This window comes from Argiope bruennichi, chromosome 6 (genome assembly GCF_947563725.1).
Source record: "Argiope bruennichi chromosome 6, qqArgBrue1.1, whole genome shotgun sequence".
In the NCBI taxonomy this organism is placed as follows: domain Eukaryota; kingdom Metazoa; phylum Arthropoda; class Arachnida; order Araneae; family Araneidae; genus Argiope; species Argiope bruennichi.
This window is the reverse complement of record NC_079156.1, coordinates 3,369,546-3,389,915: the sequence shown is the minus strand read 5'-3', so window position 1 is coordinate 3,389,915 and position 20,370 is coordinate 3,369,546. Positions and strand designations below refer to the sequence as shown.

General features: G+C 32.8%; 1 protein-coding gene across 1 annotated transcript in view; it reads right to left on the bottom strand.

Annotated features, from left to right (window-relative positions):
• The window catches only part of LOC129972774 (inactive pancreatic lipase-related protein 1-like), a 29,912-nt gene extending 9,860 nt beyond the window's left edge, over positions 1–20,052 (bottom strand). Inside the window, exons 1-4 of the mRNA XM_056087027.1 lie at positions 19,846–20,052; positions 11,697–11,965; positions 5,859–6,005; positions 5,000–5,108 (exon numbers count right to left, since the gene is read on the bottom strand). Of these exons, the coding sequence (XP_055943002.1) occupies positions 5,000–5,108; positions 5,859–6,005; positions 11,697–11,965; positions 19,846–20,050 (730 nt within the window). The 5' untranslated portion in view covers positions 20,051–20,052. The remainder of the gene's footprint in view (positions 1–4,999; positions 5,109–5,858; positions 6,006–11,696; positions 11,966–19,845) is intronic.
• Positions 20,053–20,370: the final 318 nt, after the last annotated feature.

Genomic DNA, 20,370 nt, shown 5'->3' with positions numbered 1-20,370 from the left:
ATCGAACACAGGCAATTAAAGGAGCATCTTTATTACTATCTGTTGCTTCATCAAGCTGTATTGACAACCATTTGTCCCGCAACTTCGAGAAAAGCTACACTGTACATCTTCATCAATATCACCAATTCGACGCTCACTATGAAGCGTTTCCGATTCTCGTTTAAGTTTATTGTGTTTCATGCTGTCTGCGGCCAACATTTTTGAGCAAATGATACACAGGGGCCTTTCTTCTTCATTTACTGCAGTACTGGTAAACCCAAAATTTAAGTATTCTTGAGAATATTTTCTTGATTTTATTTTCGGAACCACGCTCGTTTCTGTACTTGTTGATACTTCACTGTCATCTAATGCTCGTTTACTTCTGCTTAAAAATTTATTCATGAGACTGCATAAATTTGCTGCCGTAAATATTTAATATGGTGAATTGCAATTAACACGAAAACATGTATAACATACACATTCACGATATATTCGATAGCGATAGAAGGATCGACTCGAATGAGACTGGCTGGAATTGAAACTTGCGTTATCGATTATTTTCCTTCTTTCTATGAGAAAACATTTGCTCCACGCATGCTCGAGACGGCATCGGTCGTGTGGATTCTCTTCCACAAACATTACTTATTTTTTTCTCTTTTGTTTAGTCATGCTTCTGTTTTATTTCTTTTATTTTTCGAAAAATGAATTCCCTGTTTCTAAATTTTGCTCACCCCATCTAGGTTAACTTTCATGAACGAATTTTCTACTTTCATATTCTTTTAACATTATCTCCCTGTTTGGCTTTCATTTCAAATATATTTAAATTTTTCCCGCTTTCATTCGCTTCATCTGTTTACTGCCCGCTTTGCAAAAGGCCAGATGTGGTTTCTCGCGAACGTTGGCTCGCTTTTACTCTTTTTTTGGCGGTTAGTTAAAAATAATTTAAAAATAGAATACAAAATACTCATTATACATGCTTGCTGTATACTTTTTATTGTAAGCAGGGGGGGGGGGAGATGAAAATTATGATTGAAAATTGGGCCGCAAATACTGAAAGGTTGAGAAACGCTGGTTTGGACTATTAAAATGATCATGTTGCCAGTTTGGAAAATATTTTCCTAGACCAGGGGGCAGTAATTGAATAGAATTCTGATGAAACTTGGCTCATCGCACTAGTAAAGAAGATATTTTTGTTGTACATGATTTTTTAAATATTACACACGAACATATCGAAATTTGAATCTCGAATCTCATCGTGCTCATAAAAATCCTCGGCTAGAATTGACTAAAAAATACCAGTCAGCACTTGCAAACTTCTGCTCGCGATCAATTTCGAAATGGTTTAGGTCTCAAGTGAGTAAGCGCCATTAATAGCAATTCAAAATCGGTGAAAGTTTATGATACCAGTATGCACGTCGAATATCTTCATGAAGCTTGCCTTTAGATGTGAATCGTATAAGAATTGGCGGAGCTGCTTTTAATGATCAAACAGCAAAAGAAACTGAAAGGAAAATTTTGCATAGTGCCTTAGAAACAGTTTCCTATCGCAAAATCAATATCCAGAAGATTTAGCTAAGAATCTCCAAACGGTATGTCGAGTATTAATGAATGGTTTTGTATTTTTTTGCCAGAAAAGATAAAATCTGAATTAAAATGCGGCTGTTTTTGGATGCAGCAGTGGAAGGATGACATTAAAGTCTTCTGTCCGAAGAAAGAGTCATAAAAGTTGTTCGTAAGAAATTTGGTCTGCGCCCATCATAGGAAGGATTGTTGAAACTGTTCATTTTATTACAAGGTGGTCCAGAATTCCACAAACGTACTTTTTACGAAAAACAATATTGCAACAAAATGTGAGGTTGCAAATATAGTGAGCGGCTACAAAGGAGTCCGATTACCGGTAAATTAAGTAAAATGAATGGGATGAATTCATGTGCAATGGGAGACGACAGCACTTTTATGAATAACTGAATGAGAAATGCGTATGCCATCGAATAGCGATTCCTTTAAATAATTATCTTAAAGTATTCCATAGGTTAGCAGTTGATACAGTGTTCTACTTGCCGTTATTTCGTCACTTAGCATTCGACTTTCAATGCTGTCTTTCATGCAGCTATGATGCTGTACTTGTCCAAAATTTATATTACATTAAATCTGTTTTGTAAGGGAGATTGGGGCAAGTTGATACATTAGAGTTTTAAATTAACAGCCAGTTTGAACTCACTTTTCTTCCCCAGAATGGTAGTTCTCATTCATGTAGACTTGTTTTTTGGAATGTCTGAAGTTAGTAGCAAAAAAAAAAAAAAAAAAAAAAAAAAAAACTTTCGAAAACAAGAATTATGTGAAGTTATTATTAATTTTTCTTCCTAACGTGAATTTTTTATTTGCGTCGGACTCTTAGACATATTTGTGCAAGATCAGTACAATGAGAAAATCTGTGTTTCAGAGAAAAATTCTGTTCAACTATTTTATACCACTCACTCTTACTAAGATGCAAAATGGCGCAACAAGGGGCAATGTATTGCCCCGAATAAATTTTAATTTTAAGGTATATGTTTTCTTTTTATAGTTAGTATGAGAAATTATAAAAGGAAAGTGGATACAGTTGTAAAAGAAATATTTCTGAAGACACAGGAAAAGGTTTAGTTGTAAAAGCGGACTGGCTGATGTCGGTTTAATTTAATGACATTCCAGGGACTGCGCTGTAAAATGAGCAATGGCAGTAATGCTAAATTGTAATTCAAATCAATATCATTGTCTGATTTAACTACTTTAAGGGTAATTGAATTGACTGGATTAAAAATGTATAGATGAATTGTATTAATGTTTAAAGATATTGCTCTGAAATGCTGATTATATGAATGAAACAGTTTTATTTCCGGATTTTCATTGATAAAAGGAGTATCAGTGGCACACATCATTACACTCCGAAAACACACGATTGTCACAGAGCAAAGCATTTCCGTACACAGTCAAACAAAAGGGGAAATGTCAGCTCTCCATATCGAACAAAATATCCATTGTGAACAAAAGTTGTGAAAGAGCTTGACGATCTTTGAGGATTTTGATGACAGTTCATTACTGCCCTGCAATTAATACACAAGTGCCAGAAAACCGATGATGTATGTTGGACGCCGTTTTTCCCACCAATCCCAAAAACACTTAACACAGTTAAACTATTATTTCAGCTCAAATGATGTTAAAGTCACAGTTAAACTATTACTAAAGTCACCAGATCGCATATCCAATATTATATATTTACGTCATTCCTTTGCATGCTTTTACATGCTTATGAAAGTAGAAATCAATATATGGTCCATCTTTTAACAGATATGATCCAAAAAATGTTATTTATACTTTAAATGTTAAAGCAGTGAGTGAAATTTCATTTACCTAAGTTGTTTTATGTTTTTGAAGGAACTCATTTACATGCGTACAAAAGAATAGATCGACAGACGGTCAACTTTTTGATAGATTTGATTCCAAATTTGATACATATCTACACTTTAGATGTATAACTGAATATCAATTTTATCTATCTAGCTCTCTTTGCTTTGTACTTACCGTGTTAACATATATTCGGACTTATTTGTACTTCTATTCGGATAGAAAGAAAGACGGACTTTCTCTTATTGGGTTTCGTTCAAACTTTTCTAGAAAGCTACAAACAGGGTGTAAAAAATCTCCTCCTTCCAGCTCAATACATTTTTGAGTTCTCATGCAGACAAACAGAATTCCAAAAAGCTTTCTTTCTTCGGGATCTGAAACTTTTGGAAATTGTCAAAGAAAGCTACAAACAGGGTGTAAAAAATCTCCTCCTTCCAGCTCAATACATTTTTGAGTTCTCATGCAGACAAACAGAATTCCAAAAAGCTTTCTTTCTTCGGGATCTGAAACTTTTGGAAATTGTCAAAGAAAGCTACAAACAGGGTGTAAAAAATCTCCTCCTTCCAGCTCAATACATTTTTGAGTTCTCATGCAGACAAACAGAATTCCAAAAAGCTTTCTTTCTTCGGGATTGTCAAAGCGTTGAGTTACGAGCGATTCATCCTTGTACATTTCTTATACAAAAAAGTAAAAAAAAAAAAAAAAACAAGAATAGGGGCCATGTTAAATGATTTCTTCATGGTGCAGGGCACATCTTCTCTACCATTATCTTTCCAGCTAATAAATAATTTTTAAAAAGGATCAGGGTCAGTGTTGGTGATTCCGGATCCGACCAGTGACTTGTTTCCTTCCATAAGCGAAAGTAATTGCACGCTTCTAAATGGCTCCGTTGCATTTCCAGGCAAAGTGGCGTTCCGCAGCAGCAGAAAAATACAAATGACCAGATAAACAACTTTTTTCCGAAAATATTTGCTGCTATCGGTGGGTGAGTCAATGTAACAGACATAAATGAATCGTCCTAAAATAATATGGTTCATTAGTTACGATAATGTACAACGAGGAATCTTAGAAATGTAGCCCCGATTTTTTTAATTAAATATTTTGATTGTCTTATTATGTTTCTTAAACCGCAAACTCGTATTTGTTGCAGGATACGAGTTTGAACTCTTGCCTATCCTTTTGGGCTGAAACATGTAGTGGAAGGACCCTTCCCACGACGATACTGCCTTCTTTACCGCTGGGCCTATGATCCGTTCATCTTACTCACAAGATGTTTACCGAATGAGTTTCAAAATCTTATAATGATTTTGATCAGGAAAATTTAGGTGTATTTATTAGTATAAAGCATTTTTTTTACATCGTATTTTATAGTATCAGTCATCAGTGACTGTCGCAATCGGTAGGGAAAATTTAACGCCAGTGGCACACGCGGCCCGAACGGAAAATTCAGTGTTAGTGACCGACATGATAGTGACATAGTGCTTAACGTTTTAAAGCCAATTCTCTTCTCTTATCACAATATACAAATAATAATGCAGAATCAAGCTGAAATGGCTCAAGTCTGTTCTGTTCACGAGAGAGCCGTTATTTATCTCCATGAATGATGTTTAGATTAAAGTCGTAGTAAAGTTAATACCTGTTATTCTTCCCAGACCTGGAACTCTTTTCCCTGCATATCCAGAGGTGTGCGCCCCGAGACTGTGCCCGATGAGGTGGACGCTCTGCGGAGTTATGCCGGTCTCATTCTGCCGCAGAAAGAAAAGTGTGTTAACTTTAATTCATTGGATTTTTTAAAATTATTATTACCTTTTCGTCTCATCATCTACAGTTTTATTGTTGTTGTCGGTGAATTGAAAAATGATATTTTAATTAAATGAATTTAGTTAAAAATTCATAAACTTAGTAAAAATTGCTTTTAAGCTCTTTCTAGAAACTTTTATTAGTGTACTAACAATAATGAAATGTAGTAATGTACTAATAGATTTTTAGTACACATTTATCAGCACACTAATAAAGTAGAATTTAAAAAAGCAGAAATTTCATAATTCAATGCTTTTATACTTTTTTTTTATCTTTATTTCCTGTAATTCATTATTAAAAATATAATTAAGTTTTTAAATCAATTTTTTCTGAAATTCGCTATTGAGTATTGTCTCATGGTAAAACTTACATCTAATTAAAATAATAGATTGACTGGAAATTAACTGCCAAAAATGTTTCAAAAGAGCATATGCATACTGTTTGTTTTACAATTAGTTAACTGAATGGAGCCTTTATAATAACTATAACCGAGCATTTTATGCAATATTCATTTGCACATTATTTTTCTGTAGTATGCCGCATATATTTTAAGTTATTTTTCATTGGATTAAGTAAGTGATGCGATTAGTCCATTCAAAGCCTGTTTGTGTCATACTAAATTTTTAAGGATTATTGTCCTCTTTGCGCGTGAAGCGTGTGAGATGCCTCTCTACAAAATAATGCGTAAAGCTCACCGTAAGGAAGTGGATCATTCTAGCCACCAAAGCTCCCACGACTCTCGTGTTGGCGACTGCCTGGGCGTACGGGAGTCCGTTGTGCTCCGTCCAGTCCACAATGAAGACGTTGTAATTTCCAACACGCAGCAAAGCATCCTTGATTTCCTGCCGTTGGAGGTGATTTGTATTGATTGGGGCAGAATTAGATAATGTAGCATGAATTCTGTAATGAATTCATTTAACTAAAGCCAATTTATTTTGAAATTACAACTATACGAGTTTTATCTGGTAAACAGCGAACATTCTTCTAATAAAGAAAGCGCCACTAGAGGCCGCTAGGAGGGAGCGCTTGCCAATGGCATTATCAAAATGGCGTCAACGATGTAGATTCAAAATGGAGTCAACGATTTTGTTTGTTTTTCTGTGTGCATTCTGTGTTTGGGAATATGCGAAAACGTTCATTGCCGTTCAGAGAGGATTTCGCACGACTTTTGGTACAGAACCATTGTTTCATTGGAATACTAAGCGGCGACAGTTTGAGGATACGAGCTGCTTAGGCAAGAAAAATAGCCAAGAACGAACACCCGCTCAAACCATTGAAAAAATTCGTGAAACATTTTCCCGAAAAATCAACGCGATGTGCGAGTGCAAAACTGGATGTACTTCAAACAACGGTGTAGAGTGTGTTGGACTTATTAACAGGTGATATTCTATCACAAATGTGGTAGAAACTGGAGTACCGCATAGATATTTGTGGAGGGGCACATATAGACTAACTATAGAAACTTGGATAATTGTAATTTCATAGAAAAATGGATCCATCAAAATAAATGAATTGCAGTGTTTATAGGAATGCCTTATTTTTCACCCATTCAGTATTAATCCCCCTGTATTGATTGCACAGCTTTAAATAAATACAAAGCAGAATCTTTCATGAAAGTAATGGTAAAATAGTAACAGTTCAATATTTCTGCTGATGCATTAATATAATTGAATTAAATAAAAAAGCTGAAAGAACGAATTCGTCATATTTGTGGAGGTCTTTTCGTCTTTTAATTTAAAAATAGATCTTTATTACATTTTGCTATTTTGTGTTAATTTTTTTAGTAGAAAAGTATTTTAACATCATTTCCATGGCGTTCTTCCCCTGGTGTGGATTGGAAGGCTGCAGAAGAATTGACTCACTCAAGTGTCAACCATTCTTCAAAATTAAGGTCCCAAAATAGTCCTCATATTTTTCAAAAACGGTGTATTAACAAAATACAAAGTGAATTCCAAACTAAAAGCCAGAAAAATTTGATCTAGTTATTTGGAATCTTAAGGCGAAGTTTAGAAAGATTAAAATATTAATCACGAGAAATATACATACCTCAAGACAGGATTATGTACAATAAGTAGTACAGCTATAGTTTTATTAATAGCCACGAAGGCTATACAGAATTAGAGAAATGAAATTAATGTTTGTTTCAGTATTCTGAGACGACCACACTTCACCGATTTTATCTCTCTAAGGGGCGAGACGCGGAAAGATCTGCACATTCCCGGAATTAACTTTATTGCTAAATGTGATTATCTCCTCCTTTTATTTTTTCTCTCATCCCTATTTTATCGAATTAAACCCATTCTAACGCATGCTCGAAAGATTTAGAATCCGTTGGCAAACAATACATGGTTTGTCTTGCTTGTATTTGCATTGCCCTATTGGTAATTATCTTTATGATCTTCTCACAAATAATCACTCACCTTAAAAGTATTTCACTTTTAAAGTTGTGCTATCCGCGTAGTAGCAATTTGTTTGTTATGAAATACAGAGTGGTCACAGTCTTTCCTTGATTAAAAATTTAATCATAAACACTATTATAATTTGGCGTAATGTTGTTTCTATATGTTGTAAAGACGTTTCTAAAGTTTTTCTTAAAACCGCTTACGCCATTAAATTTATATTTTCTAGTACTCTTGGTAGTTCTAAGAAAGTCAAGGTCATATTTCAAATATTAGTAAGTACTGACCAATATTTCGGTTGTCGCATTAGACACAACACTTTCAGATTTAAAATTTCCAGTCACTATCTATGGCTAGATTGCGAAGATACAGTGTTCTCACCCTTCCCCAACCAGAAATAGGGAATGCTACAGAAGAATATCGGCAACTTCAGAGATATCATTTAAAATGTCACAAATAAGGTTTCTGTGAACAAAATCCGTGTTTCCGAAGAAAAACGATAAAGTTAGTGGATTATCATTTTTCAAGTATTAATATGTATTTATTAGCTATTACTATAAGTATTAAGTAAGTAAGTAAGCATTTTTAAGAATCAAATATCAGTAAGCTTTTCCAATTCAAATGTTCTGAAAAATTCATACATATTTTAACGGACATTTTTTCCGAATCTCTCAGAAATGATACCCTTATGGCGGGAAAACTCGTTGATTCGAAGAGGAAAGCAACTGCGAAAGTGGACAGTTGCCTTCTGTCACGAAACTACTCATGTACTCTCTAAACGGAATGTAATGGAATTAAAAGAAAACGTATTTCAGATCTGAAACATCTGTTTCTAGTCCCTCGGCATTCAGGTTAGGGATGTACTGGAGAGGGTATCAGCATTTACGAAGCTGGATTTCGAAACTGTATCATATTGCCTGAAGATTTTTTTTCCGAATCTCTCAGAAATGATGCCCTTATGGCGCGAAAACTCGTTGATTCCAAGAGGAAAGCAACTGCAAAAGTGGACAGTTGCCTTCTGTCATGAAACTACTCATGTACTCTCTAAACGGATTCAGATCTGAAACATTTGTTTCTAGTCCCTCAGCATTCAGGTGAGGGATGTACTGGAGAGGGTATCAGCATTTACGATGCTGGATTTCGAAATTGTATCATTTTACGGGAAGATTTTTTTTTTGGAATACTTCGTGGTCCAGATTACAAGATTTGACAGGTGGGCACAGAGCATAGTTAAACTACTTTTCATGTCGGTAGATGGGAGACTTGAGGGGAACGAATAGAGGGGCTACAGAGTGACCTAAGAGAGAAGATAGAGGTTGAATGCAATAAAAAAAGAAATGTTTTTTTTTGTGTGCTCATTGCGGTACTTGTGAAACATTCGATCTTCACGAAGAAAAATCGAACTATTGGCATTTAGTTTAATGAAGGGATCAGTCATTGGAGACTTTCTTGCCAAATAAAGGAAATCTACTTAAAATTCATAATTTTCTTTCTGTAAGTGGACCCTTAAACCTTACTGTTTTCATGCAGCAAGCTATTTAAACTGCAAGTTCCTTAAAATTCAAAAGCTGTTCCAAAAGCTGTTTAAGTAATGATGGGAGTGTTCTATAGAATTTAGAATGGCTATTAATAACTCCTATGTTACACACTAATTTATTTCATGTTTACCCAAGTTCTTGCTGAAGTAAATTGTGACTTGTTCCTCTTTTACAATTTTCAGGAAAGTCGTGTCTCTTATTCTTCAATTACATGCATTTGTTTAGATTGTTATTCTTTCTTTTTAGAAATACCTCAAAAATAACAAATAAACAGTTTCACAGATTCATAACTGTATAAAGACATAATTTTGTAATATTAAATGACGAATTAAGATCTTCATCTGTAACTTAGTCAAACCAATTCCACGACGAGTCTCAGCCACCAAACGTTCATAAGACGAAGCAAAACCTTACCTAATGGAAATATATTAGGGCACATTGAAGGAGAAGCACTTGTTATATTTCCTTTTAAATTTGATTCAAAAATATAGACTTGAGACAAAACATATTCGCGCTGTGCTTTATTATATAAAGTAACAAGAGAATAACATTTCAGATGTAAATTGAAACACCTCTTTCATTCCTTTTCACCTGGCTTATTTTATATTTCAGAAAAGAATATCGTGATCGATTTTGCTTTTATTTCGTGATATAACTAGATTCAGAAATTTTACATAGTTTTGTGTTCCCGAAGACAGTACATTGTATAAGTACTTTCAAAGCATAATTACGAGTTGATTCATATAAATTAAGTTATATGTGAGTGGTGACGCAAGACAGTTTGAGAAAACATCTTTTTTTGTGATTCCATCATACTTATAATAGTGAAGCATGAAACACTAGCACAAATATATATATGTACAAAGTCAACCATCTAACTCTCCGACCCGCCCTAAGGCACACGGATTTAAACCATAGAACTGAATGACCGGACCGCCGCAACAGCAATTGGCGGGAACTGTGGTTGAGTCCTAAGGGCCGTCACCGGCCACGGTACAACCCTCCCCGAAGGAAGTACGTCCCGTCATCGATGGGAGGAGCCAGATCCCCCACCTATTAGTGTACCTTCCAGGGTGGCGAGATCCAACCACCATGCCGGAAGCATCTCATCCTCATTTCGAGGTGCCCCCCCCCGAGGGCCATATATATGTACAAAGGAAAATAATAAAAATAAAATAAAAATGTTTCAAAAACATGCTTTTATCAATGTATTAAAAATACCAGCGGGAAAAAACTTTTTCGCAATGAAGATGTTATCCCGAGAATGCTTTGCATGGCATTAGCGTACAATAGTTACGAAATGTTAGCCTTTAGCCTAGCCATGATAGATTTTTGCTAAATCTTGGTGAGCTATTTGGCGATCATTCCCTGTTTGAAAGTCGAATTTGTGTTCAGACGTTCATTTGTATTTTCCTACCCATTTCAAACAAAACTACGTCACAAAATCCCACGCAATGCATTTAAATAATCCCCTTTTAGAATCATCGCATTGACATGTTTCGAAAAGTACAGACAATCAACCGCCCGTTGCATTGGACAAACTACAAATATTAATCCTGCATGCTGGATTTTATCTATCCAGATCTCTTCGTTCTACAGTTAACTTACATTCGAAGGGCCGGATAAACAGACTTCCTCCGAATGGAATTCGCTCAAAATTTGATAGAAATCGATACATTCGGTATAAAGACCACATAGCAAATTTCATTTACCGAGAGACAGATGGACAGTTTCAAAAATGTATTTTTCGAACTCAGGAAGATTTGAAACGCGGAGATTCGTCCAATTCTGAATTCGAATTATTTGACGATTACTATACTTTTTTTCATATCACGTATACTAGAAAGTAATGATTCCTCCATCAAACGCACGGGGACAGGAAGAATCTGAGAAGTGTGGCGGATGAAAAGAACACAAGAGGAAAATGACGCCATCACGAAAAAGAAAATCCTTCAACACCCTTCAGCCTCTTAGGAATTCGAGGTTTTAGTTTGATTTCCGTATAATGGATGATTTTTTTTTTTTTGCTTTTGAATAGATTAATGAAATAGCATTTTAAAAATACTCTTTGTTTTTAGAAGGTAAGTTCTTTTAAAGCAATTGGCCGATATTTCACGCAATCGATTGATAGAGAAAGGATGTTGAAAGCTAATCAAAGACTGTTTTGGATTCGAAAATTAGAATCTTATAGATTTGTCAAACACTTTTCATACTTAGAGTTTCCTGCTGAAGATGCATAAAAAAATTTTTGAATCTGAAAAATTAATTTAAAATGTTAGAATTCATAAACAAAAAATAAAAATGCTGTCGAGTTCATAAGATCAACCTAGAGAAATCGTAAGTTGTTCTAAAACTGACTTTCATATATCTCGAATTTTGTTTCCAAGATATATTGGCTAAAAATTTTGAAAAATCTGAAACCAAACATTTTTTCATTTACCTGCATACTTTCGAGCTATAGTCAAGAGAAACGGTTATATCATAGCAAGAAACCTCAGAAAAACTGCTGGCGTTTTCTCATATGAAAATAATTCTACTGATCGCTCTCAGAACTGAGCGGTAGCTGAGATAAAAGAAGAGATTATTTCACACTTACGAATCTGTCGTCGTCGTAATCAAGATCTGACATGAACCCATGGACTAGAAATGTGGTTCCAAATTTTGAATCAAACGTGGAATTGCTAAGAGATTCTTGGGTGATCTCCAGTTCGTAAGCCTCGTCGGGATTAGAAGGAGTGAAAAGGTAGAATTTCACTTTGGGGCTGCTCGTGGGAGGTAGACTGATGGGGCGGTTGATGGCATGGTAGAAAGGTGGACCCGTATAGAAATAACCTAGGTCTTCAATGCTTTTATTGACATAAAATACTGAAAAAAAAAGTAGATTCAATTTCATTAAAGGAACATTCATAAAACTAGCAGCCATTGGCAACTAGCTTGTTTACCAAGATTATTAACTTTTTGGCCTATTAAATATCAATGTGAAATATATATTTTTAAAATTTCACCTTATTTATCAAGACAGAAAAACATGAATTGAACCGAGTAAATCAGAACGTATTATAAACATGCAAATTAAAAAGTGTATATTAAAAAAACGTGTATATAAAAGTGCAAATCAAAAGTGTATACGAAAGGAAATGGAAATCCTACTTTGGAATGAATATGCAAAGAAAGCTTTTCTTTAGCCCGTTTTAACGCTGAGATTGAATGTTATGATGGATGAATTTAATTTGCACAACATTAAATGTTTGTACTAATTATGCATTACATTAAAATAGTTAATATAATTGAAGAAACCATTGTATAAAAATGAAATGGGTATCATTAAAAAAGTAATGTTTTGAATTTTAAGATGATGCAAAAACTATTTTTATGAAATAACATTTTTGATTCATTGATTTCCATTGCTAAAACACAGCGATTACCCATTTAGAAATAGTTAAGAGTGTTTTCAAGCTCAGTGATACTTGATTTGATTCTTATTTCTTGATTTCTTTTACATCTCAGTGAATAGAGATTTTGGTGAGTCTCATACAGAGTATTTCTAGAAGGATATTTCAGCTTCATTAATTAGTACACACACACACACACACACACACACACACACACACACACACACACACACACACACACACACACACACACACACACACACACACACACACACACACACACACAAAGAGAGAGAGAGATGATCATTATGAACTCCTTAGTTGTTCGAACAAATATTATTTTATTAGTGCAACCCTTTTTCGAACATAATATTAGACACGTTTGTAAAACAATAGAGACAGATTTTGCAATAAAAAAATTACTTTTATTAACATAAAAAACAAAAAATTCTAAGTTAAAATGCAGAATATAATTTTTTTTAAATAATTATTAGCGAATTTCTAGAAGCATTTATAAGCTAACCTCACGTTCTGCATGAAGTGAACGATAACGCTTCCCCTCCACTATTTAAAAACATAGGCATATCCCTGGTCCAAGGCAATTTAAGCCATTTTCTTAAATTCCAAAGGAGTGGAAATAATTTTCTGGTTAGCAACCGGTGACAAATGCTAAGTAAAGAAGTCAAGGGTAGTTAGAAAATTTAAAAAATAAGACTATCTACACGTTGCAATTATTATCGCAATGAATTCTCCCCAGGAAGCACCTCAGGCACGGGAAAATTCTGGAATGACGGTTGGTTCTTTTGGTACCTTGAAAGCATTGATTGCTTGTTAATGACAATAAAAAATCTTTTTAAAAAATTGCCTATTCATTACAAAACAATTCCCACAAAAATATGCCATGAAACTGAACTTAGTTCTTAACCAAGAAATGAGAACAACTGGCTACGTGAAAATGACATACATTAAAAAAAAACACCCACTAATACGAATAAGAGTTGCAAAATTATACGCATCACTTTTTTGCCTACAGAAATTTAAAATATTAATATCTTGAAATAGACTTACTTTACAACTTATCAAGCAAGAAAATTATTTTCTTTGAAATTAAAAATAATTTTTTTTCTTAATTTGTCAGGGGCATTCAGTTAATATTTTATCTCCAGATACTCCGTTAGAAACAATGTTGCAGTTCATTGATATATTATCTTCCCTTTTTAAGAAGACCCGAGGGTGTTCAGTTATTAATAGTCTTTGAAAAATGACTTTCACTTTTCGAACGTCTCTATTAAAAATCTCGGTTCATTATTTTGTTTTAAGAAAAGCCAGTTTGAATTCGTTCTCAGGTTGTAAAAAAATATTAAAAAAAGAAACACCTCTATTCTACACATTCTCTCACACTTCCAATGAATTTTTACGAGTCCGAAGGATCAATGCCATTTTCTCCTCACTGGTTCCTTATTTTACACTCCTAATACTATGGCTCTCATAGAATCGGACTCATCGCAGATAGAAAGGTTTTACATTAGAAACTGTTCTGCACCCTATTTCAAAAAAGAGTTATTTAAAATATTTAAAACACTGCTTTTTGTGTACATTCTAAAACAATCACAGAGACATTGTATCGAAATAGAGTCGAAATGATGCAGCGAATTCATTAAAAATGTTATTTTACAAATAGAGGTGTAAGATTCAAATCGAACAATGTCAGATTATTTGGGAGATGAAGGGCAGATTGCAATGGAGGGTGAGTAGAGGAAAATTCTACATCCATTCAAAGGTGTCGAAAAATTATTTTTTAACGATACAGAAAGCATAATAAAGTGCCAACAATATATGTTATAAAGTCCTTATTTGATATTGTATCAAATATTTAAAAAAAATGCGTACAAAATGTATATATTTTAAAACTGAATGTTAAAATTTACTGAAATGAAGTGATTTAAAAGTAAAATCAGGAAATGGGTTTTGAAACTCCACTCGCGGTCTCTCTTTATGTTTATTACCTTCTTTCGTCTTATTAATTTGAAATCTATATAATACTAGATTGAAGTAGAGGGTTTGAATGAAGATCGCACTGTTTTAAGCACGGATCATCCAATTCCTTTCATTTGATTCAAAATAGAAAAGAGAGTGCCAGAGACACTACATTTCATCTCGACACCACTACTATTTGCGTGCGTCATTGTTACTAAAAGTTTACAATAGATGGCAGCATATGTTAGCGACAAAAATGAACAGGCACACAACCATCTGAAGTAACAATTGCTCCGTTCATTTAACCCTTTGCACTCACGATTCAAGACGGTGCATCAGTTTTCCCAATTTTAATTGTTAAAAGCTCCTACAAAATGGTAAAAAGCGGTAAAAATTCGACTCATTTCCGAGCAATAAACAAATCTTTGTATTAGAATGCATCGAATTACTTTTCCGCGTGCAAAGGGTTCATTCTACGACCACGTTGCTTGAATGCGAATTCTCAGCACTTTTTATTATAATTTTTTTCCTTCAAGTTTATTGAAATTATTTTTTATGATGACAGAATGTTTTTTAGTTGCTGTATATCTGTATATCTAATGGGCAATATAAAACTGATTTTAGTTTTTAACTTCCCTAAACTGATTTTCGCTTCTGTCCATTCAACGAATCCAGTAAAATAGGCAAACTATTTTATCATTTTTATACATATTTTCATTGATTGTCAAATACTCGCTTTATGATTTATATATTTAGTAAGAATAAGGTTACCATGTTTTTATTTTTCTCAGAAGTGAGAAACAAGATTTCTAAATAGGTCTTGTGTTTTACAGAATCATGTGCAAGTAAGTCGAATCATTTATGGATATTTTGCTATTTGTTTGTTGACATTTTGAAATAATTTTTTGTTGTATATGCTTTTTACTATATACATTTTTATTCTACATATTTTCACCATTACCAAATTTGAAATGTTAATATGAAATTAAGTATATATTTGCGCTGACAAATAATATGTTCGAGTGCACTATTGTTCATAAGTCTCCTTTTTTTTTTTTATCGGAACAGTAATAGCAAAAGTAAACTTCAATTATTATTTTGAATATGCAGATGTTGTAATAGGTCTCTGTGTTATTACAGTTTAAAGATAAAAATTTGATCAATAATTATGAAAATCATCTTTATTTTATTAGGCCACCTGCTAAAATTCGAAGGATCGCTCCATATAAGATATTTCACTTAAGCCCTGTTAAAGTTTGCATTTAGTGCAATTATGAAATCAGTGATAATTAGAATGAAAATTACTTTAATATTGCAGGTATGTGAGCTGCATTTTGCAGAAAAGAATTTTATGAAAGAAGCTGTGGATCAGTGCAAAAGTTAGCATTCAAGAGTTAGAAGGATGGATTCCCAGACTGTTATCAAATTTTTGAGATTCAAGAGATTGTACCAAACAGAAAAGAAGAAAGAAAGAAATGTTCTCTATCTCATGATATTAAGGGCAGCATTAAAGAAAAATAAATTTATGAAAATTTTATTTTATTCTATGAAAAAAGCCGAGTTGAAGAGTGTTTTTACTGGCTTTGCTACAAGATAAAACAAGATTTGCCAGTGATCTTTTGAATGGAAGAGCTTAATTTCAGTGCAAGCAAGTTACCTGGTTTGTGGATAATTATTTGAAAGGATTCTTATTTGCACTTTGCAAAATTGATTCTTTCTTTTCCGAAATGAAATATTCTATACAAATAAATGAAACATTAGAAGTAAATGTGTTTTTCATGAATATCAAATGATTAAAAATTCTTTCCTGTGGAATCGCAGGGAATTTATTTACTTTGTAATATACTTTCAATTTATAAAATCAGTTTATCATTATTATATTAAAATTATTATAAAATCAATTTATATTATTATAAAATCAAATAATATTATTATAAATTAAATTATTATATTATTATTATTATTATAAATATTATTATAAATTAAAATAAAATCAATCATATTATTATAAAATCAATTTATAAATTCAGTTCTTTTTAAAGAACTGAAAGATGACAGGTAAAACAGGAGAATAAGGTACAAGTTCTTAATATGGTAGAAAAAATTCTAGCCAAACCTACAAAAATTCGTTAAACTAATACAGTAAGAAGTTTTAAAAAATGATTAATATATTTGGGGACTTATTATTTAAAAAAAGATATTACCTGGACCATGTACCCAGATCTCGTGCTTGACTAAATGATGTTCTGTTTAAAATATTCTTCAAAACATAATGCAGGGTGCTATTTTTTTTTCTTTTTTTTGGATTCATGTGAGAGCTTTTATCTTTAAAAGCAATGTAAAGGATATATTCTGCAATGATATGGTATTTTGCACAGTTTTATACAGTTTGGTTCCTATTGTTTATCCTCTCATTAGAAAAAGTGATAAGCTTGTTTTATCCCATTCCACTACAATCCCACCGGCTCCTCACAGCCTCCATTGAAGCAAAATAAAGAATACTTTTAAAAGTTTGTATGTTGGAACCATTTATTTTTAGAATCCATTAGTAAAACGTCACATTCCAGTTGGATGAGATTCATGTTTTCTTTAATATTAGTAGACATTTTTTTTTTTTTTTGTTTCTCCTATGACGGGAAGTTACGGAAGTTTTGAGAAACCACTTGAAAACGCAATTTTACAGAAATGCGATGCAGCTTTTTAAAGGCATGCGTCCTTTAGTTTATTTGGATTGCTTGGTTTCTTACATTTCAATTTTTTTCTTTTTTATAGAGTAGACGAATAAAGTTTAAAAAAAATCATTTCATAGAACTCAGAAATACGTAAATGTAGGCAAGATTCTCGATCATTCAATGCTGTCAACTCAAAAAAAAAATGTAGTTTTGGCGATAGATTTGACTCATTTGAGATTAAACAAAAAGAAACAAACGATTATAAATAAATTTAAATCGGAAGGAGTTTCACAGAATCATTTCTATATCTATGTCAACATTTTTTTGTATTTCTTATCTTACCGATCTATTTGTTTATTAAATTTGCAAAAGTAACGAATACATGAGCTTCTGAGTCACGAATTTTCAACTATTTGAGAAGTTATAAAACATTTTTTTTCCTTGGAGAACAAATAATCTCTTGATATATTTTAGATATTGAGGCTTTAAAATTTTCCCCAAAAAATTCGTTATTGTGTTAAAAATATTCTCAAAAAGTTCTTACTTTTTCGCCTGTGTGCCAACTTTTTATTTCTTGCCATAAAAAGAGCGGAACTTCGCTCCCGAATCTCACTCGCACTTGTGAAGTGAAAAAATTTTCCAAGAAATCCAAGTAAAATCGCACAATGCATTTCATTGAGAAGACATAATTAAAAAAGTTTATCATAATCAAATACTTTGTTTCTAATGTGTGATTTCTTTTTACAAAAATGTTCTCTAAATAGAGACGTGTTTGGCTACGCTTCAAGATTTGCCGAAAACACGACATAGCATAATCGTTCCATGAATCTCAAGCACACACATTAATTGTTTTATCAGGGCGATGTGTCTCAACATAAAATTCAGAGATTTGTTTCTAATGCACGATTATTTTTTTTACAAAAATGTTATCTAAAGTTTATATCTGTTTAACAAAGCTTAAGATTTGTCGAAAACAAGACACAGCGTTAACGCTAGGCATAGCACTTTTAGTTTTCTTCTTTAAGTGAGGTTTGACTGAACATTTAAATATGAAATGGCTTAATAAATTTTACTTTTGACACTATAAAGACAATATATTCAAGAAGACCAGCGTCTCATGTACTTAAACGGGGATGCGCGTCGGGTTCCACAGGGATGGATAATATTTTTCTTAACGAAGAAAATGACGTTTATGCTATAAAAAAAAACCGTCAGTTACATTATAGTAGAATGATTAAAATACGGAAAAAAGCGTTTATATAAATGGCACTTTTACGATTCACCATTTAAAAACATTTTAAGCAAAAAGTCTATAAAAGAATTTTGAGGATTAGCGCTCTTTAAAAATTCCGAAATGCAACTAGTGCCGAAACTATATTTTATATTTAAAAATAAAATGACATTACAAAATTCAAAATAAATCTGCTTTGCGACTGTGAACTAACTCTAAAATGCCATCGCGCCTCAGGGGTCTGACATCAGCATCTATTAGTTGTGATACATTTTTCAGACCCTCACGCCTTGGTGACCGATCCTTTTGGAGGATATATTTGGCTCTAAACTGCCAGCGCGTTCACAAATGCTCTCCAGATTGTGCTGAAACGAGTAAAAGTGCCAGGAGTATGAATTCAAACTGCAATGGTCAGGAATAACAACTATAATTTGCAATAGAAAAATTAAAGCTAATTAACTCATTAAACTAAGCTGCTTATTAATAAAAAAATACAAATTCAAAAAAATTCTAAACATATTTAATTGAAATATAAAACGAAAATTTGATATGTTATCTTGAATATCTTAAAATGTTTCTTTGTATTTTACTTCGAAAATTAAAAAGAATATTTTATGAAATTTATTTTATAGACAAATAGTAAAAATAAACTAAATTCATTAACCTGTTGAGTGCCACTGACGACCAATGAAGCCAAGATTACTAAATACATAATTCAAGCAAAATTTCAATGTTATCACCATTATTAAAACGGTGTGAAGAAGGTAATCCAATATGGAACATTCAAAAATAATTTCAAATATATATATATATGTGCGTATTTTGCATCATTAAAATAATTCCATTACAAATTATTACACAAATTAACTTGTTTGATGTCATTAACATTTAACCTAAATATTCAACACATAATGAGGAATTCGTATTGGCGCGACAGCAAGCCATATGAAATTAGCTTGACAATTAAGGCATAAAAACATATAACAATATTTAAATGTTACAGAATTCCTACAACATTGTAACAACATTAACCGTTCATTTTCAAAAAAACTCTAATGGGTATTTTAATTTTTAACCAAAACTTCTTCTTAAAAATCGAAGAATCTTGTAGACATGAATTATGAGGACTCTGTTAAAATATACCATTCTATATAAATAATTTAAACTAAATTCTTTGCATATATTATAGTAAAATATGTAACTTTGTTACTAAAAATACAATGCTCCAGCAGGGCTCTGAAATTTGGTTAAAATCTTGCTATTTTATCTTGAAAAAATATTAAAAATAGATGTAAAATGTCTTACTCTTTATATATAGCTGATACATATATATATAATTTGCTCTCTCCCGTTTAATGCATTTTTTTATTTTAAATCAAAACGATCTCTTAATAAGCAGTAGCATCAATAAGCAATAAAAAAAAATGCCAGATGGCTCTTTAGAAATGAATTTCGCTTAACCGGCACACTTACGTTGGATGGGATTTAAAGCTTCGCTGACATTCTTCACGACACCAGGCACTAGATTGCTCACCTGTTCCAAAAAACACTCACCGACGGCAACGAAGAGAAGGAGCAGAAGGATTGACCGAGCCATTTGAGCTCTGAAACGTGAATGAAAATGTCCGGCTGAAACGGCGAACGTGTTTAGCCTTGTGCAAAAGGAGAGTCTTTTCATGACTTCGTAGAAATGCAAAATAAAAGAAGAGGTGAGCTTGGAATGAGGAAAGTAGTAGATTGTCTTTTTTTTTATTTTGCATTTTTTTCAGCTTTATAATTATGGATGGCTTTTTCTCTACTCTTTTTTCAATTTTAAGATAGTTTTACGTTGTAGTTTTCCACAATTTGAAAGTGTTTTGAAATAAGGGATTGCAATTTTTAATATCAAAGGATTCATCAAAAAATATAAAATAGTCTTTACAATACTGTATTTTGGAATCCTGATTATGATTTTTAGAAACATTTTTAAAGACTAGACCACCTCAAGAATAAGTACGG